This window comes from Corvus kubaryi, unplaced genomic scaffold (assembly GCF_017639235.1).
Source record: "Corvus kubaryi isolate FWS band 111438036 unplaced genomic scaffold, C.kubaryi_AGA036_p1.0 66, whole genome shotgun sequence".
NCBI lineage: Eukaryota > Metazoa > Chordata > Aves > Passeriformes > Corvidae > Corvus > Corvus kubaryi.
Window position 1 is genome coordinate 17,213,385 of NW_024582054.1, and position 26,991 is coordinate 17,240,375.

At 37.6% G+C, this 26,991-nt stretch overlaps 1 protein-coding gene across 1 annotated transcript; it reads left to right on the plus strand.

Annotated features, from left to right (window-relative positions):
• Nucleotides 1–8,454: 8,454 nt before the first annotated feature.
• LOC121673695 lies at nucleotides 8,455–21,800 on the plus strand. Its single transcript, XM_042047297.1, has 5 exons — nucleotides 8,455–8,489; nucleotides 10,412–10,826; nucleotides 11,167–11,216; nucleotides 20,724–20,964; nucleotides 21,720–21,800. The coding sequence occupies exons 1-5, from the start codon at nucleotides 8,455–8,457 to the stop codon at nucleotides 21,798–21,800; spliced, it is 822 nt and encodes a 273-aa protein (XP_041903231.1).
• Nucleotides 21,801–26,991: the final 5,191 nt, after the last annotated feature.

Genomic DNA, 26,991 nt, shown 5'->3' on the forward strand with positions numbered 1-26,991 from the left:
CCAGTTTGATTTCTAGCATGTCCATTTGTTTGGTAATATTTTTTGTTTGGTCCTTTAAAGAACTGCAATGCCTTAATCTTTGCCCAAAACAAAGACCAAGAAAAGTCAGGATACACTTTTCATAGATTCGCATTTTCACAGCAGCGTCCATCCTCTGTGGTGGAAGACTCTTGTGTGAAGTTTGTTCTTTCAGCTGCATTGTCAGAATTCTAGATTCTGGCCTTAGCTTTCTAGCTTATTATTGTCCTTGACAGAAAAGGAGACTTTGCTGGCTTAAAATGGTAGAGCTGAACTTTGTATGGGAGTTGTTCCTCTTCTGATGAGTGGTCAGACATCTCTGACCAAGACAGATGAGAGATCGTAGCAATTTAGTGGGTTCATTCCACCTTTTCCCATCAGAGAGTTTTTTAGGAGCTACATTCTAATTTTGAATTTTGAACAATCCTTTTGCTGCTTTAACTCTTATTTCAGCTAGCAAAATGAATCAAAAATTCAGAAATCTCTAAACATCACCAAACCCACTTATTTCACTGACATGACTTACCCTTCCATCCTCCTTCATGCCTCCAAAAATTAATTTGCACTGAGAAGAACCACCTGTTTTATGGCTGGAACAGTAAACAGATTTGAAGAAGCACTTTCATTAGCACTTTAAAAACCAAACAGAATTCAGAATTTGAGAAAACTCACGAGTTTACAGTTGGGAAACAGCTAACCATATATTAAAACAGAATCCAAGTTCAGGAGTGAATTTGAGAGTGTAACTGCTGACAGTGACTGAAAACTAAGTGTTCTGCAGTTGTCAGCAAAAAGTGTTTCACAGTCTTTTAAAAGTTTGAACAGTAGAGTTTTTTTAAATTTTTTGTCAGGTTAAAAAGTCATCGTTTTTTCAGAAGAGTGAATACACTTTTTATATTTCAATCTAGATGTTTAAATATGGTTTTAGCTGCTTTGGTTAATTTTATAGAGAAATATGGGGTTTTTTTAAGGTTGACAATTTGGCCTATTTTAACCTTCCATAAGGAAAAATATACCCTTAAATTGACTGTTACTCCCATTGAATATAACACAATCCTGGAAAGGAACTAAGAGGTAGATGTCCACATTACAGATGTCCAGAGTCCTATAGGATAATCCCAAACAGATTACCTGAGAGAAATTTGAGTTGTATTTCCATTCAGTTCAGACATCAGGATGTATTCTTATTCTGACAGGTTTTTTAACCACTTCAGTGTAATCTCAGAAACCCTTAAAGTTGACTACCACCATATTCCTATGGGTGGAAATGATGCATACTAAATTTTATGTCATTATGTAGAAGGTCAGAAATACTTTTTTTCACTTGTTCTCCAGCCCTGTTGTTAGAAATTAATCTATCTATCTATCTCTTTTTGGCAATAACTGATACTATATGAGCAATGTTTTTGTTTGGTATCAAGAACAGGTTTAGATATTACTATCTTCCTCAATTTTATTTTACAATAGCTGTTATTAAACCTATGCAATCAGACACTGATTACTTTTAACAGGCTTACATACTTCAATTTTATGTTGTTGCACTCTTTCTACTTTTAGTAATTTTTAACAGGTTGTTCAATTATTTTACAATTTCCTGCATTTCTATGCAGACTTAACGTATTAGAGATTATTTCATAAACAGCAATAGACTTTATCAGACACCGTAAGTGTGTGGGACATATCTGAAATGTAAGGGCCCAGTCCACTTTTTAAATTTCTGCTGTTGTAAAAAGAGGTGAAAGAAAATGTGTTATTTGGACTGCTTTGGAGGTCATATCAACCAGATGCAGATCTGCCAGGTATTTCTCCACTATTTAAGACTTTTCATAATGCATTTTTCCCCCCCCCCCCAGCAACCTTCACATTCAGGTATAGGTGAATGAGGGGAAGTGGGAAATTTGACAAAAATTCCCGTTACCATGGTTTTGACATGGCTGAACTGTACTCTTCTTGAGTTTCCCAGACGGTGGGAACTCCCAGACCTCAAGAGTGGTTGTTCTCCAACCCTGCTCAATGCTTTGCCAACCTCCTGCACCTCTGTGGAGTCTGTAAGAATACAGAAGGACACAAATGCTTGAGGTGGATTTCCCTGAAATACTGCCTTTTTCTTTTTCTGAACAGAACACACCAAAAAAACACCAGCAGCGATTAAAATCCCTAAAGATATGCTTTGTTAGAATTAGAACAAGTCTCCTCAGCCAGAGAAAACAAACTTCTGAGTAAGTCTGGCTCTTAAATATTTTATTCTACTACATTTAAAGATATTTAAAGATATCCATCCACTTCCATTAATCTATTTTTTGCCTCAAATAAATGGTAAAACTACTTCAATATTTCCATAGGAATGCACACTTTTCATCTACCATTTAGGCTTCCACCTCTATTAGGGAACACTAACTGGGTTTTGCCAAAGGAAGTTAATTTCACTCTTTAATGTTTCCATTGACTTTCTATTTATTTACAGTTCATACCCTACAGAAAACCAGAAATACAAAAGCAAGGCTTAGAGCTGATCAAAATTAATTGAAAGCAGCTTCCTAAAGTTCTGTGAGATGAGAGTTTTTTGTGTATGTGTTTTTAACAACAATATGAAAACTCCTTCGCCATTCAGTACAATTAGGTATTTTCTCTTACTGTTATGAATCTGAGTTTTGGAACAGCTGTTGCTATAGGCATGGAGATGCCTTGCCTAAATAGATGTTAGAAACAGATTAGTAACTCTGTTAAAAGCTTGTGATTCAGTTGATAGATGTGCTGTGTACCACAATAAATTCCTTGGAGTTCTGATGCATTTAGATTCATCTATGTCCATAGCAACAGCCTGATCACACTGGACACTGAGACACAATATTACAGCAAGCTTCCCATACACTCTTAACTTTTGCTCCTGAAGGTGGCCCAAACCATTGTTATGTTTGCTAGACACAGCTAAATCGAAATGAAAGGCTCTGAAGAGTTTGTAAATTCAAGGTAGATTAACTGAATAGCTTATTTTCTTCATTATGTCATAGGAAAAAGAAACCAGTGTTATATTGGCAACCTGATGATTAAGCAAAGGAACATGGCCAGAACATCATAAACTATTTAGAAAGGCAGTAATTGAAATTAATGAAATGTTGAATGGACGTGACAGAGTAAAGCAATCAGAATGGAGACTTCACTTCTTTTCACACTCTCTGGTATAATAGGATTCAAAGAAAACCCATACCCATTAGAGCTAAGAACAGTGATTATTTTGAAGTGGATTCAGGTTTAATTCATGTTTGTTTAATTTCATAATGCTACAGTTTTTGCCTGCTTCAAGTTCTAAGTGAATGTAGATGAGATGTCAGCAACATCAATCCATCTGTTTCTGGAAGCACTGAAAATGCACTAGACTAGGTTGACTTTGGAAAATAATCAAAGTGGTTTTCATCGTCTTCTAATCCTTTATGTAGTTACTTTTCTAGCACATGTGGAATTGCATGTGGATTTCTGCAGACAAACAGTCTTTAAGAGGTGTTTCCATTTCCCAGATAGCACCAAGACTTTCAAGGACAAAAGAAATAAACAGAAAAAATACAGGAAAGAAGTAAAAGATAAGGTTTGGGGTGGGGATGCAACGGCTGCTGGTAGGAAATAAAGACATTTTGGTTAGAAATTGGGAAAGTTAAGGACTGAACTTCCTTTGTACCTAAGTTGTTGCTTGCTTTTTTCCATGATCTTTGACCATTATTATTGTTCTAATAATTACTGTGAGTTAAGAGAATTCATATCTTTTCCAGAGGTGGCCTTCGTGTCAACATGTATACCCTACCCTTCAAGATACTTTAGGACTCAGTTCATGGTAATCTAAACTCAGATCAGCCTGATTCTTCCCCTGGACTCTGGGTATATGCTCCTGACATTTCGTTGAACAAAAGCTTGAACACACATTGCTCTCAATAAGATGATTCAAGAATACATCCTCAGGAAGAGGTGAGAGTAGGGATGTGGTAGTAAAAAACTTGAGTAGCAGTTGGTTTTCAGCATTAAATGGGGCATATTTTATTGACAAAACATAATTTTTCTCATAATTTGCATCTCTACAGTGCAAAAAATGAAACTATCTCTGGAAGCAGAATATAATTACGTCAAATTAAAATTTGGATTATCAGGCAAGGGAAAGCAAAAAGGCAGTGTTTCCAGGAATATCATTTGTACATTGCTTGGACTAATTCCTTTAAAAGAACACTCTATATAGTGCTTAAATCAACTATTTTTTTCTGTGTAAGATTAAATATTTTAAATTTTGGATTGTATTTACTGCAAATAATTAATAACTATTGCCATACGCATCTGTCTATCTATCTATCTATCTATCTATCTCAAAAATTCCATGTACTGGAGCCCAACAGGAAGGAATAATGAACGTTAGTTCAATAACAACTGTGCTTAGCCTCTTTCTCTATATATACTAAGATATCTTTGAAGATCACTCCCAGTGAGGCAACGCAGGACTTCTGAACAAGATGAAAATAACTGTCACGTAAAACCTGTGGAAAATGGAAGGAAATTTTCCCAAGCAGTTACAGAATTTGCAGAGCATGTACTGGATTGTTAATGTGTTAATTAAAAAGGGCTGTTCATAAATGAGTGGTTGCTTAGCAATGTATGATTGGTGATTGTTATAGAAGACCATTCAGTCACCATGCTAAAACATAGACTGACCACAGCTGTAAGAACTCTCAGATTTTACATGAATTATGTCTATGAAAACATAACTCAGGTCAACAGCAAATTCCTTGTCTTTCTCATCAAAATGGAAGAAATCTACTTCCTCAAGTAAAGTAAAAGCTAATGGCTGAAATATCTCAATTTTTATTTAGAATTCAATTGGTCATATTGTGACAAATTTTCATCTGTCAGAAACAAAACACATTTTCATTTTTGTACCTCATGAAAGATTTTAATGATAATTTTTTCCTCTTTATTTTTTCAGAAAGCGATACATTTTATTTCTTAAAAACATATTCTTTAAATACTGGTCCTCCTAGCTGAAAAAAGTATCCCTCCAATCTATGTTGCATGCTCATATTTTAGACACTGTGAATGTTGCTGCTCTGGAATAATAATTACCAAAGGCTCACATCTATTAATCATACTGCACTTACTAATTTTCCACATATCTCTAATGGAACATCACATTCCTCAGTATTTTCAATTCAGTTGAACCCTAACATCAAGGATCAAGAGGCACATTTCAACTTAAGATAAACTGGGAAAAATCCAGTAAGTAATAATAATAATAATAATAATAATAATAATATACTGCAAGATTGTGGCATTGTGTATTTATGGGAAGCATCCTGCCCATGGGAATACTCCTTTATCCTAATGAGATCACTTATGACATTTAAAATACTTAATTTCCTGAATGTCAATGCACAAAAGGTGGGATGGAAATGAATGTGCCACAGGCTTGAACTGGGGCAGGCTTACAGCAAGGTCTCATGTAGTTGCTGCTTACACAGGACTAGATCAGTCACTACTGAAGTCAACAAAAATTTTTGAGTGGCTTGAACTGAACTTTTAAAGTTTGGGTTGTCTTGTATAGCCTGCCTTCAGTTATAATTATATTAATATTACCTTTCAGGACAATTCTATACAAGAGTGTAATTGACAGCAGATTTAGCTGTTAAACTGGTAATTCCTGTCAGTCTTTTAATTTCAAAGACTGAATTTATTCCTTCTTAAAGCAGACTTCTGAGCACCCAAGTGTGCTCAAATTTATGGTGACAGAAAATTATAAATTTGTTTCTTGATAACAAGAAACAAATTGACCTCAACCATCTACAAGTATTCTTTGCAATAGCATAAATTTTGTCAAATTGCTTACAATCAACAATTTTCATTGTATGGTAGATAGAAAGCACAATTTAAAAGCAAGTCTGCAATCAAAATCTGAACCTGAGAAAAAAGGAATGCTTTTGTATTTTGTTTTAATTAAAGAAACTGATGTCACTTCATGTTCCAAGCTGCTAAACACATTTTATAGAAAAAAGAGTGGGGAAATTGGAAGAATAATTTTTTGAGCCCAAGTTCTTGCTGGTCTGGTGCTGAGTAGTCACTGAAGTCAAAAGTAGCCAAAGGTAATCATCATTTTATAAGATCTACTTTTTATCTTCTTCTCACCTATGCGCAGCAGAAATTTTCTTTTTTCTGTCTATCTTCCTGAACAGATGCCACAACAGGATTAGGATCTGTTTACGTGCCCAATAAATAATCAGCAACTGCTGAGTTGAGGTTACATTGATACATACACAAAGTTTATGTCTTTTCTCCTTGCATTTGATCTTTATAATGGAAGCAGCCTAATATTATCCAATTAATCTTATGCAACATACTCAGCACACAGAAGGTTTAGTTTTAATTTACTGGGCTGTAAGTAGCTGTAGTCTCTCTGCTGTGCGTAGCATTTTGCAGCCATAAATTATTTGGTAGCAATTATGTCTTAAAATGTAAGGAATGCTTGTTTTCAGTGACCTGGATTCAGAGCAACTGCAAAACTGAGAACAAAGATACTTGAATAGTTTAGTGCTCTGTGGATCTTTCTCATAGCAAAATTACATCTGTGCACTTTGATTAAATAATCTCAACAATAAATATATATTTCATGTATGAAAATGGTTTGACTAAAGGATATATAAGTTGCATATTTTCTTTCCCTAGGCTGTCCACAGACAGTGGTCAAGCTTATTTATATAGGCTGGAAGCTTAGGATTGATATCATTATTATTATAATTATTAATAGTGATGCTATTATTATAAATTGTAGGCTCGAATGCTGCCAAATAAGACAGCAATGGTGAAAACTGAACCAGGCAATAACTTCTCTTTTGAAAAAAGGATCCCTAGCATCAAAACGTGTTAGGAGTTTTGGGGAAAATGAAGTTTCATGTTTTGGACGCAATTTACTTCTCATAGTTTTTACCACTTTTTGATGTTATCTCTGAGACAAAAATTCTTGATAATCTGTCTTGGGAAAAGAATTTTAAAGAACATGACTATCACAAATGAATCCCAGTTAATATTTTGTCATATTCTTTGTAATTTTGGGCTGAGCAGTCATATTTCAGCTTTAAAATGTTTCAAAAATCCAAAGTAGGACCTGGCCAGAATGTACGATTGCTCTTTCCTGACCCATATTCCTGGTCTCCATCATGCAGCCGATGGAGCATAGAACATACTGGGGTGTCATTTTGTCAGGGAATTAAATAGTTCAAAGACATGTATGTGGTTCCTAAAGAGTGGAAGAGCTCTCATATCCTGTTGCATAGACATAGTCAGAAGTAACTCCTTGGGCATTAAATACACTACTTGAACATGCATAACTACAAAAAAATAGTATCTTAATAACTGGAATGTTTCTACACTTAGAGCATCCAGATAAGTATTACTTGAGAAATCTGGACACAAACCTGAAACAGTCATTATCAGATTTGCACCCTACAATCCATATTATGGTCTGCCATTCCAGAGGCAATTAAGGATCATTAGTTTTAATAAGGAAAAATTAGTTGTCACTGCGCACAAATGGCATCACCTACGCAAATGGCTTTGTGGAGCTGGGAAGCATTCTTTTTTCCATCTGTGTTTAGAGTAAAAGCCTGGTCCTCACTGAAATTAATTGTGGTATGCAATTTTCTTCACTGGGGCTAGGATTTCATGCTTGGCTTCCCATACTTTGCATTTCCAGGGTTTTCTGTTGCCTTGCAGGTATGCATGCACTTGCTCCATGATTTTTCAATCCTCAATTTGCATACCCGGCTTCAGGTGTACTGTGATAACTCACATCATTCATAGCAACACCTTTAGGGCACACCTTGGAACACATTTGGCAGCAGTGTTGATAATATATATTTATTAGTAAGTATTTAAAAAACACAATTTCCAAGCATTAGATATTCAAGGCACATTTAATAGCAATGTACCAAGTCAAAGACGTTTTCTGTAGAGAAGCCTTAGACATAATTAGAGGACACTAAGAATGAAAACTGTGGATAAAGCTGTGAATGTAGAGAAGGATTTCTGCCCACTAAAATCTTGGATGACAGCAGAGAATAAAGGTAATTTGCCACTTATGTTTCTTGGCAATATTTATTTATTTATTTATTTTTAAAGTGTTCAAAAACAATGAAAATAATTATTTTTTACATTAAAATGGACCTGAAAGTGATTAAAATGGATTTTAAATGGACTTTAAAGTGGCTGAAAATTATTTTTCAGAGAATATGTTATGCTTCAAATTTAAGTAACACAAAGGAGAAAAATATTATGTCCCATGAAACATCAATATGTAGCAAACTCAGTGTTACAGAATTTGCAACTTTGTGCCTATCATCGGGACTAATTTTGTGACCCTTTGAGTGAGACACTTATGTAAGTATAATCAAACCAGGTGGAAAACTCAGAGCAATGAATGTTAAAGCAGAATTCAGTCTGAATATGAGGTAAGTGGACATACGGGCACTTCTGCCAGTAAAGAATAGAAAATTATGTACTGAAAGCAGGTTCCAAATAGTATACTGAGCTAAAGAACTGGAGCCAAGACTCTAAATCATGCTGCTGAGTAGCATCGTAACATTTTCCCACTTTTGTTTCCCTGCTTATAACATACAAAAAAAACCACCCGTGGTGAAAAAAAAGGCTTGTTACAACTAATATTAAATCTAATTTTATTTATACAACAATTCCCATTCTCCTTCTAATGTGCCTAAGGACTGCATAAGGAATATTAAGCACAGTCAGAATAAAAGAGAAATAAAATAAAGCGTTATTTCCATAATCACTGAAGATGAGTAAACTTCAAAAATTGATGAATAAACTTCAGAAATTGAACCCGAGCAGTTAAATTTTACCTAGGGCATATCAACATGTACCTCCCATTATTGTCTGGTTGGATATTATAACAAAGTCACCTGTAAGTATAGAGAAGTCTACTCTTCTTGGTGTCTATTAGCACTTGTGACTCTACTCGAAGCCAAAATTTCCAGGGCAGAAGCAGAAATTAAAAACAAAAGGCAAAAACCATACAGGAAAAAAACCCTGATAGATATAACTGACATATTTTTGATATTATTTTTGTCTGCCCAAAGGCATTTGGTGGAGAAACCAGAATCTGTATCCATTTCCAAGGCCAATGAATTCTCAGTCCTGGACTTTGGAAATACCATCTCATAGTTAATGTTTAAGCTATTCTAGGCAGTTATTTTTATCAAAAGCCTCAAATAATGGAGATCTTAAGCTTCTTCCCTGGCATGTCTTACTCTATCCATAGTGAACAAGAAAAATTATGTTTACTTTTACAGCACCTTTTACCTTTTCAACATTTCTGCCGTATCTTACTTCAGTCTTTTTTTTTTATTCAGTTTGATCACTCTTTCATCCTATGTCTTTTGTGAATGATTCCTTTTGTAATGAGAAGGAAAAGATCCAGTTGGTGCTATATTTTTCTTTTTTTTTTTTTTAAATCCATAGACTCAAACTGACTTAGAATTTTAGCTAAGCTCTTTAACAGTGTTGAATGACAAAAGCAATAGAACAGCAGGAGTATTTAATGTGTTCCATGTGCAATATTGCTGTGTACAATCTGAGTAGGCTGGTTTTCTTTCTTTTCTATTTTTATTGCCTAAGTGTGAGCTCATTGACCCATGTTTGCTGCTTGATAAATACAGTCTTCAGAAAACTCTTCTGAGTAATTTCTTCCTTGCCATTTGTTTCCATCTTACACTGTGAAATAAAGCATATCTAGTAAAAATAGAACTGCAGTTCTTAAACTCATTCGTGTTTTTTCAGATAATTTTGCAAGGTTGATTTGAATTCCAAATCACATTCTAATGTACTTTCAAACATTTACAGCTTCATGTCCTCTGGAAATTTAATAAATGTGCACTAAGACCTCATTCCAGTCATTAATGGAAACATTGAGGAGCTGTGGACCTGGGATATCTTGAAGACTGTGACATTCAAAATCAAGATTTAAAGTCTGTTGGCAATCTGTCCTGTTTCCTTAGTGAGCTTTGCCTCCCATTTTAAAAGTCTTTTGACAAAATGAGATTTTAGAGTCTGATAGAGACATATGCAATGCATTTGCGCTTGCCTATGAGAGGGAGCAATCTGATTTTTATTTATGCCTTAACATATGCTATGCACGAGGCGAAGGATTGCTATAGGGGCTGCACACGTGCTGGGAGCCCTGTCCCGGGGAGGCTTCGCCTGGCAGCCGATCAGGGCAGAGAAAGCTTCCGCGATCAGGCTGCGAACAACCCCCCCTTGCCGATGGGGCAGGTGCCCCGATGCCTGGGGAAAAATGCCCGGGAAATCAGGCTATGGGAGGAGCCTTAGCACATAAAAGCGCTTAACTACGACACAGCCAGGGCCATTTTACTTGGGTTTCTTGGGGGGAGCGGGGGCTTGCCCGGAGGGTCAGCTTGCCCCCGGCTTTTTCTCCCTGCGGTCCTGCTTCTTCCCTAGCTGTCTTCCCTGTCCGCACTGTCCTGTCCTGCCCCGCTGCGCTGCTTCCCCGAGGCAGCTCGTCGCCGCGACCACCTCGTGCTGCGCTGCTCCCCGGCGGAGCGGCCGCAGCAGCCGCGCCCGACCCGGAGAGCCGCAGCTGCTCCGGGAGCGCTCCCGTGGCCACGGCAGCCGGTTCTTCCCGACGGGAGGGACACGCGGCCGGCTGCTGTTTGGAAATCGCGCCCGCCCGCCCCGGGAGGCAGACTCATTCCAGCTTGCGGCACACACGCTCCGTCTGCCGAGCTGACACCGACGGCGCCCGGGGCACAGCGGTAACGATCTGTCCCGGTGTTCTGTTTCTGTCTCTGTCCCTCTTTTCTCCTCTTTGTTCTCTTTCCTATCCCCCTTCGGTAGGAACACTTATCTCTCTTTATCAGTAAAAAGTTCTCAGATATAATATTGCCCCGTTTGCGCTTTATTTTCGTCCGAGAAATCTATCAAAAAGAATCCTCCCCTTTTACAGCGGGACGGGACAGCCTACTAATGTCTTCACAACTCCATCAACAAATTTTATCTCTTTACAACACTGCTGTTTAAATAATCAATTTCAAAGGGAGCAAAAAGTTCAAACAAATGTTTAGAGCTTAACTGTTGTTTCTCTTTCCTGCTCAGGCCAATGCTGTCCATGATATATTGAATAGTCCTCATAGAGAAAGTACGAGGTAAGTCTTTCACGTTTCTGTATCATTTAGCTGTATACAAACTGATTATTATGTTTTACATCAAGCCTTAATGAGGACTGCAGTTGCTGGTCTGGTCTTATGACTGAAGTATTGAATTTCCTGTTATTCCATTACATGGTGATGCATATTCTATATTGTCTCATGAAATACGGAAAGAAAGAAAAAAAAGAAAAAAGGAGTGAATTCTAGATTCCAGATAAAAGGGAGTAAATAAGAACATTACTTTATCTTGAGCATCAGTGGGTTGCCAGCAGCCTTCTCTGAAATAAGCCTAAGGCAATTGAACAAGTAATACTGTTGAAGACCAATGGAAGCACAAAACACAGAGTACTCTAAGTCTCAAACTATAACTTTTCTGGGATAATGAACCTCTGATAATACAAACAAATTCTAGCTGGCAAATAATTCCCTTTCATGTTAGTGATGTTTCAAGAAATCAAATAATGTAACCACAAAACAGTCAGCAGCCTTAATCTGCAGGATGCCAGGTGAGAATTATAGGCAAAATTGAAGGATGCACAATTCAAGTGGGCTTGGGGAAGTGTATTAAGTCACAAGGATTTCAAGTTTTAAAAAAATAGATCTGTGGGCTACTGCCATTTACAGCCTACTCAGCCTGGGAATTAGATCTTGATGATGTATGGTAGCTATTAAATTGTGGAAAGTAGGGTTATGCTCTGGTCCCTACAGAGCCACTAATTGAGTTGTTCCTATATTAATGGGTAAATGTTGAATATAGCTATGGAGACTAAAGATATACAGTTCTGTATATGATGGTATAAGCACAGACTCAGAGCAAATTTGGCATTTATCAGCCTCCTATGGTCCCCATCCTCCAGTAAGATTTCAACTACTTCAGTAAATGATGACAAATGCTTGAAGCCAAGATATGTGAAGAATGAAATTATTTTTTCAAAGTTAATTCCTCCAAAGAATCATCACCTTAAAGGTTACTGTCAAAAGCAGGTGGATTGAGTTTTGCTACATACTGGGGAAGAAGGAGATATGTGTGTGAGAGAAATATGGGCTATACTTGCAAGGAGTTTTTTGTATTTTTTGGTTTGACAGTTTTGGAGCAGACAGTTTTTTGTTTTGCTAAGTAGGACTTTGAATATAGTAACTTTAATTATCTTTGCTGCCATTATCACATTGTTTTTACCTATGCAGTTGTTTTATCTTTATGTTTTACAGATCAGGATTCAAATTCAATGTTACAGAATTATGAAAAATAATGTGTGGGAAAAAACTTAAGAGTTCATCTAATTAAGCTTCCTGCTAAAATCTGCTTGTTAGGCACAAACACTAAACCCAAACCAAAAATTCTGGAACAGCAAAATCACTGAAGAAGAAGAAAGAAACCAAACACAAACCATTCTGTTTCCTAGGGAATGTTTCAAAACAAAAAGAAAGGAAGCTTTCCTTTCATGCCAACAGCCAATACAGCAACCTTGTGCAGACAGACTTGTTGCATTTTCAAGCAAAAAACTAAATTAGGAAAATCAACTTTAAGAATGAAATGTTGTCAAATTATTCTGAGAATGATGAAAATCAAGTTTTTTGTATCATGTTTATATTACTTTGTTTCCAGACATGATTAGGAGTCTGGAGATTAAGAAAAAATGTTAAAACTTATTTTTAGATTCTCTGTTAGTCACTTTCGTTATTCAGCTAAATTTAACATCCCTTCATATTCTTGATTTCATTACCTTCAGAAAGACAGACCTTGTAAACTACTTGCCAAAAAAATTTCATTCCAGTTGTTTTGTTCAGAATCTCCTGATGGAAATCCATGCTCTTCCTGTGTGAAAGGGCTTGCTTTGGAATGAAGGCATAACATTTCAACTCCCCATCTATCCCTTTGCTTGCATACCTTTGTGAAAGGCAAAACACTTAAAAGGAACAGCTTGGATTTTTTAGCAACTAACGAGCGTACTAATAGAATTTACTCTTTCCTCCCTTTTGTATTTCTTCTGCAGAAAGGAAAGCTAATGTTACATATTGCTGCTTCTCATAAATACTTTGCAAATATCATCTTCCAAGACAATTTTAAGTTACAGCTACAGACCAATCATTAATTTTAGCCCTGGAGTGATTCCACAGATGTAATTAACCCCAATGCTGCTTATTAGATCTAGTGATGAACAAATCTCTAAAGGGCCCTCAAAGTGAAAAGGCAGCTAATTCTAGAACATATGCACCTTTGACATGAGGAAAACACTGACCAAGCTCCTGGCTTTAGCCAGTGACAAAATGGTTAGGTATCATATTTCAAAACTTAGAATAATCTGAAAATTTTGCAGACTTCCAATGACAGATAGAAAATATCACAGCTCTATACTCAGCATATTTCAGTTCTGACTCAGTGAAATGCATTGGAAAAACTAGAGCAAAACTACTAATAAAAAGAGCTTCTAGAGAAGAAGTAACAATGGTATATTCTTCATTCTTACTGCACATTTTCCAGTACTACCATTTTTAGTCCTATGGATTTAGACAGTGACTCAGTGTCAGGTATCTATGCGGAGAAGTTTAGATTTCCAGATGGCCAGAAAGCCCAGTGCTACTATTCATGCACAGTGACACATAAGTCTAGGACACATTAAACTCCTGTGGATGCAACATACAGACATCACAGCGTATCTGACAGGTGGCTCACGTTGCATCTGCCACCGTTCTGACGTGTGCTAGACAAATGCGGTTCAGCTTTCCTTTCTCAAGTCTATGAAGCAGACCAGTCAGGTACAGGAAGAGAGAAGGGTTGCACAAATCGATTCTTCCTGTCCACTTTCCCCATTTGTAAATCAATTATTTCAAAGCAATTGTCTCCCTGCTGTGCTCAGTTCTTCTCAAGAGGTGATGTGGTTCAGATTTAGCCTCTCTGTATGGAAATGGCAGGTCGACATTCTTAGAACAGAGAAGCCAGGCTGCTCATTCCACACAACAGGAGTAAAATCACTGAAAAGAATAAGCAGTTCTAGGGCCCAAATTGAATGGTCATTAAAGCCCTGTTTCTGTTAAAGATATGCTTTGAGAGTTCAAATTAAGTGATTTTAATTTTACCTCTCTAACAGAGTTTTTCCTCAAATTCTCTTTAACGTTATTTTCAAGAAGAGGTGTTTATAACCTACCTGTCTAACCATCCAGGTCCTTGGTAGCTTGGTATTACCTGAATCTGAATCTATAGACAAAAAAACCATTTTTCTGCTTCTTTGTATTTATTATCAAAATGGTGTTCATTGAGATTCCCATTCAGTTCTTGCGCTCTGACAGAATTTGTCCAAAGAGTGCCAATCCATACAGACTGTTGTAACTGTGAGATAGAAATGGGTCTTCTTTTGGACTGCTAGGAGAAGTGGGACAAAGTGTGTCAAGGAAAATAAATGGTATCCTGGGCTTCATTAGGAAAAGCATTACCACATTACCAGCAGGTTGAGGTCCTTCTTTTGTCCTAAACACTGGTCACTGTATCTAGTTTCACGCCTGGAATACTGTGTCTTGTTCTGGGCTGCCAAATACAAGGGAGACATGGAGCTAATGGAGGGAGTCCAGTGAAGGGCCACTAAGTTGATGAAGGGACTGGAACACCTCTTGCATGAGGAAAGACTAAGACAGATGTGACTGTTTAGCCTGGAGAAGAGAAGGCTCAGGTTTGGGGTCTTATCAATGTGTACAATTATTACTTGAAAGGAGGATTCAAGCAAGTGGGAGCCAGGCTCTTTTCTATGGTGCCCAGTGGCAGAAAAAGAGGTAATGCACTCTAGCTGGAATACTGGAGGTTTTTCTGAATATCAGAAATTTTTTTTTTTACTGTGAGGGTAACAGAGCACTGGCACAGGTTTCCCAGAGATGTTGTAAAGTCTCCGTGCTTGGAGATATTCAAAAACCATGTGGACATGATCCTGAGCAACCTGGTCTAGGTGGCCTTGTTTTAGCAGGGATTGTCGGGCCAGATGACCTCCAGAGGTCTCTTCCAACCTCAGCCATTCTTAGATTCTGTGACATGAAACTGTAAGGAAGCTGTCAATTCAGATCAAACTTATACCAGATTTTCACTATTCATATGAAGCTGAAAGGCTCAAACATTCCCCATGATTCAAACATAACTATTGCATTGAACTTTCAGACAAGACTTTCAGTCTTGGTCAATGCTATTATTAAAGATACATTTTGATTTGTTTACTTTTTACTATGTTAGATAAATGCAGAATTGCGCATTCATTTAAACTGAAAAATCAGCCAAAGAAAAAATTTCAGGATAGGTTCCAATATACTGAGTTAAGATCTGCAGCATGGAATATCACCAATAAGCACATTGTCTGAAGTTACTCAGTAAATTGCAAATAACCTAGTTTTGCCAAATGTTCATACCAGATAATGGAGCTTTCAAATTCAGAGAGTAGGTACTTTCACCAGCACTCATTTGTATTTGCAATATTTCTTTGATATTTTGGAGCCAAAACATCTGAACTGAGGAAACTGTAAACTCCATATAGCTGGTGGAAAACCTAGGAGCTTTTTGATGTGACTTTTCGATTGCCTTTCCTAGGAGATCCCCTTCTAAATCATGTTTCTTTGAGAATGTATGTGGAGGACCAGAGTGTCTCCTGTAGGTCATGTGTTCTGAACAATCAGTGTTGTCTCAGCTCCTTTATCTTCTGCAAGTGTCTCTGCTTTAACTGCTTTGCTTTCACCCATGAGATTTAGCTGGACATCAAAGGTACATAACACAGAATAAAGAGGCATTAGTTTAAGTTGCCAATTTAAAAGTATTCATAGATAAGCATTCTTGAGATATTATCAAAACTAATACAGTCAATGACATGCTTTAAAAAGGGTCCTGAAAGTGCTTCTATATTCAACTAGATAAGAGTGAAATAGTAATTTCAGGAATTTCACAGTGAATCTAATATTTCAACCAAGTGCTAGCCACAGGGAAAAAAATTATATATGCTTATATAAGTCATGACAATTTCAAAAGGAAATGCTTTATAAAGAGCAGAAAGCATCATGGGTAACAATTCAAATTACCATGTCGGCAGCCCTAATTAAATTTCGCTGAACTTACCATATGAGATAGTGGCTAAGGGAAAAAAAGTTCATATATTTTGTACATCTCTTATAAAGTATGCCACATTCATGCTTTTCCTTTTCTTGGATTCATTATTAGAGATTTGGAGGTGCCTTCCATGCTAATGGGAAATCAAAACTGAGTAAAGCCATAGAAATACAGATTTTCAGATGAAATAACCTAAACTAGCACAACATTTTTTCAGTTCTATAATCTCAGAATTGAAGCCTGACAACTACTGTGATAAATTCAACATCTTTCTCTTTTTACATGTGCATCCAGAGACAGAACTACTAGTCTGGCCTAAGCTTTATAAGGGGGATGAGAAGAATGAAAAATGTAATATGATTGAACCTTGTGTTTCTGAAAAAAAAGTAAAAAAATAAATATAATCCTAATGGATTAGGAGTTTTCATTTATATTTCAACTCCTGCATGTATCCACTTACGGACTCAGTGTAGTATTCTCATGCATCTGGTATGGAACAACTACACTAATAGGTAAGATAGGCTGGGGGTGTTTTTTATGTACTGTCCAAAAATCCTTTTTTCATTTCTTGTAGGGAAAGCTGAAATTAAAAGAAAAAAAAATCAGAAAACTCAGCCAATACAAAACAAACAAAAAACCAAAAAAAAGTCACCCCCCAAAAACCTCCCTAAGGATTCTAGAATAATAAAGGACCAAGATTAATGAGTACAACATTACCCACAATGCTCCAGAGTAAGATCAGAATTCAAATTCTGATTCTGCAACCTCCAAGGAAGGGATTTACGCTGTTATTTTCTCCTGCAGTATGCTTAAACAAGGTTGAACAAAGGTGTGCCATGGAAACAGTTTTAGTTCTTAAAGAGATTAAGCATTCACCAGGCCAAGCTGTCTTTAACTGCTAAAGACTGTCACCTCAGATGTTAGGTAACTAATTATTAATCCCTAGTGAAAATCAGGTTATAGAGATGCTTAAACTTGTGATCGTGTGAGACAGTTGATTCAAAATAGGGTGTTCTCTGTCAGCCACTGAGAGAACCATTCTATGTCATGTTTGAAGTCCCTTTCAGATTATTTTTAGACCAGTTTTCTGCTTATAAAATATTTCAGTTTCAAGGAATCAGCATTTTCCTGTGAAGAAAAAATAATGTCTTACGATTTTCCAATCGTCTTTATTTTGATATATTTCAAGTTGTTGAAAAGCAAAGTTCATCTCTGGGAATTGCTTAAATGGAAGAAAAAAAAAATCTGGTGAAACTTATTATAAAGGATAGATATTAATTCATTCTTATGGCCCAGCACTCTCCTCTGGAGAAGTAAATTCTAATATTAACACAGTGGTGAACGTATTGTTCAGCACATTTGTATTTGTTACTGACCAGATAATATCCAGGCACTACTTCATAGTGTCATTGGATCTAAATTATCAGGGACTCTGTTGTAAATAATGGATGACATACAGAAAACCTGTTGTAATTTGCTGGAAAATGTCCACATTTTCTCCATCAGAAATGAGTTGTGTAAGGTGGCAATGAACTGGAAAATACAGATTGTAATTAAAGAAGACCTAATAAGTTGGGAAACTGAATGAATTCAATGGGAGAACCTTCCACAGTCTGTAGTTACTCAAATGTGCCTCTGTTAGTATATCACTACTTTCTGAGGTACGTTTCTTTGCATCCATTTCCCAAATGAATTCCCCTATTCACATTTGTCTCCCCAAACAGCCTTCTTCAATTTAGAGTGATACAACTATCCCACTTCAGGTAAAGAGAACTCTAGACAGGCCTTAGCAACTCACATAGGCACAAAGCAGTAAAGCACTGAGTAGAGCTGTGCATGGAATCAAAACATTTTTTCTTTTGCTCTGCAAAGGTAGAGTGTGACAGTATAGGTTTGAGGCTGAAATGTGTAACTTATTTTTGAAGGCGGGGCCAATTCACTCTCCTGTGGTGGGAGCTCTGTTAGGAAGTCCTTGCTGTAAGAAAATGTTAACTTTCTCCTTAGGCTACTTTGCAGAAATGGCATAAAAAAGACCTAACTTGGACAACTTCTGCTTTTATTAATGACCCCTTGAAAAGGAATGGGAAGCTTTGTAGAAAGGTCAGTGATGAAAGAAAAATGTGAAATATAATTACAATGGAAAAATTTCTCTTAACCAAATGTGACCATCCATCATCAGCTCTTAGTTTTATGCTTTCAAACATGCTGTTTTCTGCACTCTTAATACTATTTTACATATGTAAAATTTCTTCCAGGCACCATATGACCATAAAAAGAACAGTTTTTAATTTCTAAGATTATATAATGAAAAATTTATATTGGCTCAAGACCTTGCAGAACTCTGACCAGTCAGATTATGTATTGCAGGTGTTGTCAGTGAGCAATGTCTCTCCACTCAGAAGCTATGAGTTAAAAGGTTTAAAAATAGTGTTATTGAGGAAATACAATAAAACACCAGCTTGGGAAAATGAATAAATATCAGCAGGAGATGTGATCACTGCAGCCAGTGTAGTTGCCAAAATTCCCAAACCTGGTCATTTCAGTGATCTACTTGTGAGGCTGATGGGGTGCTAGGTCCTGCCTTTCTCCACTGTTTTTTGGTTGTTTTTTTTTTGTTTTCCCTCTTCACTGTGCATTCAAGTTTATCAGCAACTTACAGGCATGTTTGGGTAAGGACGAGTCTAATGGGTTAGCTAGTTACACAATTATAACAGTTATACTAGTTAGAAATAATCTCTTGACACAGTGAAACTGAACAGTAGGCTGACATTTAGGCCTCTGGTTTTGGCATATTTGCCCCAAGAATCAGTCCCCAGACTCAGTCACACACATGCCTCACTTTACGGTTCCAAGCTATACTAATTGTCTTGAGGGAGACTTTTCCTCATGTCATTTCCAGAGAGAAACTGGCATAATTCACAAATCCAGATTTGTCTGCATAATGGAACTCTGTTGAATATGGCCGTGGTCCCTTTCTATGTTGCCTTAACCAGCACTGAAGTCCAGAGGGCTTATGGACTTCAGCATACACTGCCTATGGCACAAGGCATACCAGGTGCTGGCTTCTCACCACACCTACCCCAGACATTAAAAACAGTGGCCTCCAAATCGCTGAACTCCTGTGATCTGAGAAACGATAGATTTAACAGATTCTCCACTGTGTGAAGAGACAGTTGACCCCTGATGACCTGTCTGAGCACAGCTAAGCTGATGGCCAGAGAATGTGAACTGTCTGTAGAGATTCTTATGCTTATGTCACAGTAATTTGGGGCCATGTCCTCACAGGGCATGCACTATCCACATAGTCAAACACCTGCTCCAACATTAAATCTTAAAAATGTTTTAACAAATCGGCATACTTTGGTAAAGACCTGACCCACATAGAAATGCATCAACTCATCGATTCTTGACACGCCTTCTCTTCAATGGGGACACTCTCAGAAAATTAGGTAACTCCTCTTATTAAACAATGGGGAGATGTAAAGTGACCTCTCTTTTTCAGGTCCCCAGGTTGAATTAGTTACATTTATTGGAGATATTTATTTTTTTAAGGGATTTACTCAGCTCTCTCTTCTTTATAATTGAAGAATGATTATGTATTTATACATAGTCAGCTGTTATTTCCTTGATAGCCACTGTTGTCCGCAGGCTAAAAGGAAAGGAAAAGAAAAAGAGAAAGGAAAAAAGAATATTAGTTCCAAGAAACTAAAGGGACTGAATCACAGTTTGGGCACTTTCTCTTGGGCACTGTTGGTGTAGCAGCAGCAGTAGCCAGAAGCAGTATTATGTTTGCAGGTGGAGAAGAAGGAGGAATTACTCTGTTTCACCTCCTCTTAAAAATTTAGAGTTTCAGTTCACTCTGCAATAAGCCAGGCTGTGACAGGAACAGGCACAAGAGGGAGTCAACTGTATTTGCATGTTACCCCAACTACTGCTGTCTGATTAGGGCTTGGTGGTGGTGTCCTGTAGACTGGTTCTATCCCAAGATTACTAGCTGCAGTGTGCTGATCTACATTATCAAGGGCCAAAGAGCGCCTAGCTGAATAATACAATACTCATACTGGTTTCTGGAGTTGGGATTCATCCTTCAGCTCCACATTGAAGCCAGAGCACTTCCATCCTGGTTTCTCCTATTCTAATTCTAATTCTAGCATTAGGTTAGGTTGGGAAGACCTAATTCAATGAACTTGCCTTTTTTTTATGTTTTGAATCATTGAGGCAGAAAGCTATTCACTGACTCATTGCTGTAAATCTCACAGCTATTGGTCTGGAGGAAGTGCTGAAAGTGGCTTCCTAATGACATCACAACACCACTAAGAAAGAAGCTAAACACTCCAGATTGTTTAGGAATTCAGAAAGTCAGGCCAGTGCTGCTTTATCACTGAGATAATCACTGTGCTAACTTGTGAAAAGTATTGATTGAAGTTCAGCAAGGCCAAGTGCAAGATGCTGAACCTGGGTTGGAGTAATCCCAAGCACAAGTGCAGGCTGGACAGAGACTGGATTGATGGAAGCCTTGTGAAGAAAGACTTGGGGGTGTTGGTTGATGAGACGCTCATTGTTACCTGGCAACGTGCACTCACAGCCCCGAAAGCTAAACGTATTGTGGGCATCCAAAGCAGTGTGGGCAGCAGGGTGAGGGAGGGGATTCTGCGCCTCTACTCTGATCTGGTGAGACTCACCTGGAGTGCTACATCCAGCCCTGGGGTCATCAACACAAGATAGACATTTACCTGTTTGAATGACTCCAGAGGAGAGCCACTAATCTGATCAAAGGGCTGGAACACCTCTCCTAGCTGAGGCTGTCCAGCCTGGAGAAGAGAAGACTTCAGGGAGGCCTTATGGCACCCTTCCAGTACATGAAGGGAGCATGCAAAAAAACTGGAGAGGGACTTTTTATTTACTGTGTAGTGACAGGACAAGGGGGGATGGCTTCAAACTGAAATAGAGTAGATTTAGATTGGCTATTAGGAAGAAATTCTTGACTGCAAAGGTGATGAGGCACTGAAGCAGGTTTTGCAGAGAAGTTGTGGATGCCCCATCCTTGGAAGTGTTCAGCATCAGGTTAGATGGGGCTTTGAGCCACCTGGTCTGGTGAAAGGTGTCCCTGTCCATGGCAGGGGGGTTGGAACTAGATGATCTTTCAGGTCCCTTCCAGCCCAACCCATTCCGTTATTCTGTGACTGGAGAATTATTTTCTTCTCTATAGTTCTTTCTGGTTATACATGAGAGTATGTCATATATTGATGAATGTGACCTACATTTAGAGGGTGCAAATGCAGCTGGAACTGAGGCACTTGCCCTTTCAGCTCTTGCTTGAGTCCCAGATTTCATGGGCAGGTCATGTTCCCTCTATGTTTCAGCTGCCAACTGTAATATAAATTTCATAATAATACTCACTTCTTCAGACTTTTTGTCCATCTTAGTTTCAAAGACTGGATGGGGATGACGTGTGGCTTTATCTGCGCAATGCTGTAGAGCTTAGCCCAGTAGGGGCCCGTAAATGACACTGTAGTAAAGAAACTCTTCCTTGCAGTCCTTTCTTGTAGCTCCCAGCACTACAGTAATGGGCTTTATTTCATCTGGTATTTTCCTGACAGGATTCAGTTTCAACATACCGTTTCTATTGTGGCAGTTCATGATGCCAGATACACTGATATTATGAGGAGATGCACATTTTCCCTGTGGTGATAGGAAAGATGTAGCAAGTTCCTACCGTGTGGCTGATTTGTTGGGGTCCCTCCCCCCGCCGTGTAGCCCTGGGAGAGGGGCCCTGGGGGGGAGGCACGGGGTTTCCCTGCCCCTGCTCAGCCTCGTTCCCCATTGGTTGGTTTGTGTTCCCCTGCATGGGCAGAAGGACCCTTGGTCCCGTGATTGCCGCAGTTCCTCGGCAGAGCCCCGGCCGTGCAGCTGGAGAAATAAACATCTCTCTGAAACATCTATCAAGAATTGGTCCGTATCTATTTCTTTTCCACGGGCCTCGTTGTTTGATACATCGTGTTACAGAATCCCCACTGTAACAGCTGATCTCTCAATCTTAGTCTCCTAGTGAGATATTTTTCGTGTTTGTTACCACACAATATGTTTGTGATTGCATTGCTACCCTTAACAGATTTTTTTTTTAATGGGAAATAGCCCAAAATTAAAATATTTATTTGGAAATAACCATTTGATACTCTGAGCAATTTAATTCTTTCTTCTTTCACCTGCAAGTTTTTTATCTTGCTTTTCTCTGCTTCACAAAGCTCTTAATTTTTTTCTTGATGAAGTGATAAGGAGACAGCTTGGCTTCTACACATAACAAAAACCACATACCAGAATAATTTTTATCATTGAAGCTGCATTAAAGCTGAAATTACTGGGGTATCATTGGTCTGTACGCTCTACAAAACCTTATAATGTGCATGAGAAACCGGCCAGGACACTGTGAAAGTTATTAACTCAAACACTCCTGACTAGTGTTTTAAGCTCGGTGTTTTCTATGTGTTCATTAATACTGGATAAACTCCCCTCTTAAAAGTGGTCATTTATCTTTGGCTAAATGAAATGGGATCACAGAGAGAAATTACATTTAGAACAAAATTAATTATGCTAATTTTAACTCTAGATGTTCTTAAATTTTTATGTCATTGTGTTGCTGGCCTTAAAAATTCAGACATTTGTAAACACATAATTTAACAAAAATAGAAACAAACAAAAAATATAATCTTCTTACGGAGTTGTCTGAAAAATGTTTAGAAAAATGAAAATAAAATACAGCTTTTTCAAAAAACCAGTGAATTTCAAGCAGTCCCAATGAGGTTCTTTTCTATTACCCCACAATTCATAAAAAGGATCCTTTTTTTCAATGACCAGGTACGATGGGAGTAGAGGCAATCATATAGCAGAAGTCAGAGAACAAGTCATGTTCCATTATACTTACGAAATTGATGGTGTGATGGTTTTTAATCATTTCTACAGACCATGATATCCTGTTTATCTAGAGCAGTAATACTGATTTTCAGTTATATTGAACTCTTCAAGCTAACGTGGATAAAATCCTAAAGAGGCAAATATTTCAGCAAAGAATTTCTCCATTTATATCCAGAACTGACTGTTCTTTACCAGATCATCTAATGTACAAGTTCTCTAAGTAGTGCAGCTTTGATATTGACTTGGCAAAAGCAGAATGTAAATACACTGTCCTTATATAATTTGTATGTGTACATTTTCATTCCATAGATTAAGTAAAATTATAAATCAGTGGAAATTCTGAAGGCTATTTTTCATTCTTATTGAACTTCTGCACAGTTCCTCATCCATAGCTTTTAAATTACCTTCCAAGCATGAAAGTCATCCCTACCTTTTGCAGAAGAAGATGCTAGTGCACAGAAAGGAGCAATTAATCCCAAACTCTCACAAGGCATCAGCATGACAGACCTTCTACAGCTTCCCCATGAGGGGAAGGGGGGCAGGTACTGATTCCTTCTCTCTGGTGACCAGTTACAGGATCTGAGGGAACAGCATGAAGCTGGATCAGAATAGGTTTACGCTGAATACTAGGAAAAGGTTCTTCATCCAAAGGGTGGCTGGGCACTGGAACAGGCTCCCCAGGGAGTGGTCACAGCCTGACAGAGTTCAAGAAGTGTTTGGACAATGATCTCAGGCATGTGGTGTGATTTGGGGGTTGTTCTGTGCAGGGCCAGAAGCTGGACTTGATGATCCTTGTGGGTCCTTTTCTATTCAGGAGATTCTATGATTCAATGGTTCTAGATGCCAGCCATATTGCTGTTTGAAAAAAGGTAGATAAACTCAGCTTTAAAGTTAATTTGTATTTCACTGATACTTAAACTACACACACAAAATATGGAAGCTTACCTGAGTAAACTGACTTGCATGTCCAAAATTGCCATCGTTATCTTTAAACACCTGTTAAGATACTCAATTCCACATACGATAGTGTGAACAAATAATTAGGAATGTGTGTCAGCATGAAAAAATTATGAATCCTGTTTACAAGTCTCTCTGAGAGGTAGGACAGACACTGGTTATAAGTGCAGATATGTTATGATAACAAAACAGGTACTGCTAAGACATCTATTTCTTATACATGGTTATTCTTCTAAACTACTGCCCATAGACATTACTTTTCACATGAGAAATGGACATATGAAATGTTCACTTTTTGGCTATATCATCTGTCAAAACGTGTCTCATTCCATATGTAACCACCTTTGGAAATCACTGTTATGTTTCATACTTGGTCTAAATTTATAACCTTTAATTTCCCTGTATGGTTCAGGATACTCTATTAATTTATGCAGCTCTTTCTTAGTATGTTTCATAAGTGCCTTGAAATAACTTGTTTAATGGAAAATGTTAAGTCTTGAAATGTGACCTTGCATAAATTTCTTTTCTCTGTAAGAGTAGGTGACTCACCTTTTGTTATTTTTTCTCAATTACATAAACACAGGGGTTACTTCTATGGCTTAAGGTCTTGGAAACAGTTAATACACTAAAAAAAATAATGTAAAGTATTACTAGGCCTTCTTGCTGCCATCAAAATTGCATTTAGTCCACATATAAAATAGCCAAGATTTGGATTTGTTAGGACAGCCTTCTGCAAGGCTTTTTTTAATTTCAGGTATTTCGAGTCTGTAAGTTGCTCTTATGTTTTTGGAATGCAAATGAATTCTAATTTAAGGACAATGGTGGATTCAAATGTAAGAAAATGTCCATGTGTTTTTGATGATAGCTTACATACTAGACAGTGCCAAAGATTTGAAGCCCTGTGTTCTGGGGAGAAGAAACACCAAAAAACCATACCAGTAAAATAACTCAGACTTTGGCAGATTTTTATAAGAGGGAAGAACAGAGGGTTCTACCAAGGTGAGTGTTAAATATAGCAAAAATGCTCTTAGTTTGATTGGGCCACTTTGCACTAACTCTGAAAGGATGTTAATGACCGCTGATAGTGAAGGGCAATGAAACAATTAGACACTTCTATTTAAATAATGCATTTGCATTCTGAAAAATGATCAGTCATCAACTTTGCAAGCTGCATCTCAATCACTTCTTGTGATTCTGCTGCACTATATTTTTCCATTTTCCTTTTTAGCTCAAGATGAAAGTCATGAGACAATTGTGATTTTGTTCTGTGCATTGGAAAATACTTCAGTGGTAACTGACATGAGTACTGGGAGCTTTGTGTGGAGAGAGGGAGAAATGATAAGGGATAGGGATATGGAAGAAGAGAAGTTCTGCCCAGGGAGGGGGGAATAGAAGAAATGGATTTTTTTCTGAGAGTAAATACTTCTTTCTGCAGAAGAATTAATCACTCAGTTAAAAACAAGAGGGTCTGCTGGTTCACTATTGTAGAAACATCTAACTACAGTGAAATTAAAATTTTAATAGATGGGCTTGGAAGAGTTTTCAAAGCTATTGCAATTAGCAATAACTAAAGAGATTAAAGCATATGGTTTGGAAATATTTATTGTAGATTTTTTTTCCAAATCCTTGACACTCTTATCTGAAAAGCATCAATGTGAAACAGCAAATGGGGATTTCCTTTACCTTCTGCATAGGGAACATGTTTGGGACATGTGAGGAAAATGAGGAGTAGGAGTGAAGTGTGACATGCTTCAACAAGTATCCTCCAGCCTAATGGCTCCTGGAAAACAAAGTACTCATTTACCTTAGGATAGAAGCAGGGATCAAAAGGGGACCAGGAAATGGAAAGGGAATATAAAAGCAGCTTAGGGGTAGTCTGAATCTGGGTCACACAACACTGCTGTCTTCTATATGGTTTTTTTCCCCTGTCTTTTGCTGTTATTTAAGGGGGTGTACCCAATAGCCTGGCAAGTAGTTAAAATTCTAGGTTTATATATTCTGAGTTTCTTTTATTTACAGGTTGATATGTCTGAATATTTGATAGTCCTGATCCTTTGGATCCTGAACACAGCCACAGATCAGCTGCTGACTGCTGACTGTAACTTCAGTAATTATAAGAGCTCTGAAAAAAAACCTGTTGGGACATACAACTCCCTGTTCTTGTACTGCTGTTTGCTTCTTTTTATATGCCAGGATGCATCAAGAATTAAATTGAATATTTTAGGGCATTCTAGCATATACTGTATTGATTGGGTTAATTATTCTTTATGTTCAAGGAGCTGAACCAATTGGTTTCCTTTTTGTTTTTAAATTTTGCCTTCTCCTTTCTTTGTAGTGAAATGTACAAGGGTAGCTTGTGAATTTCTCCAATTTTTATTACTTAGGAGGATAATTGGATTAAGCAGCTAGAATGAATTGGAATGAGTTCTTAGGTAACAGTGTTTTCTTGAACCATAGCAGATTTGAGGCAATAGAAGTGTAAAGACTTCATTCAACAAATTGCTAAACCTTATCTTCTGACAGAAAATCTTAATGAACCTCAAAGAAATTGCAGGGAGTTGTCATCTCCCGAGGTTGGAGTCTCTTGACATAATGCAGGGAAGAGATCCCAGAAAATATTTCAAGGAAAGGAATAGTTTACTGATTTACTTAGGATTTTATTTATTTTACTTTTTCTTTAATAGTTTTCAGTTTTCTTTTGAATCATGTGCTTACTAAGCAGGTGTAGATGCTGTGTACAAGGATGATGAAACATGGGAGAGAATTATAGCATGTGAAAAAGAAGACATAAAACAGTTAAATGTCAGTGAAACCAGAAATACAATGCTG

Bases quoted from the DNA above. Each gene is read 5' to 3' on its own strand.
- LOC121673695 (XM_042047297.1), top strand. From the start codon at position 8,455: ATGAATGTTAAAGCAGAATTCAGTCTGAATATGAG. The intron at 8,490-10,411 runs GTAAGTGGACAT...ACTACGACACAG, and splicing joins GAATTCAGTCTGAATATGAG to CCAGGGCCATTTTACTTGGG. The intron at 11,217-20,723 runs GTAAGTCTTTCA...ATTGAAGTTCAG, and splicing joins CCTCATAGAGAAAGTACGAG to CAAGGCCAAGTGCAAGATGC.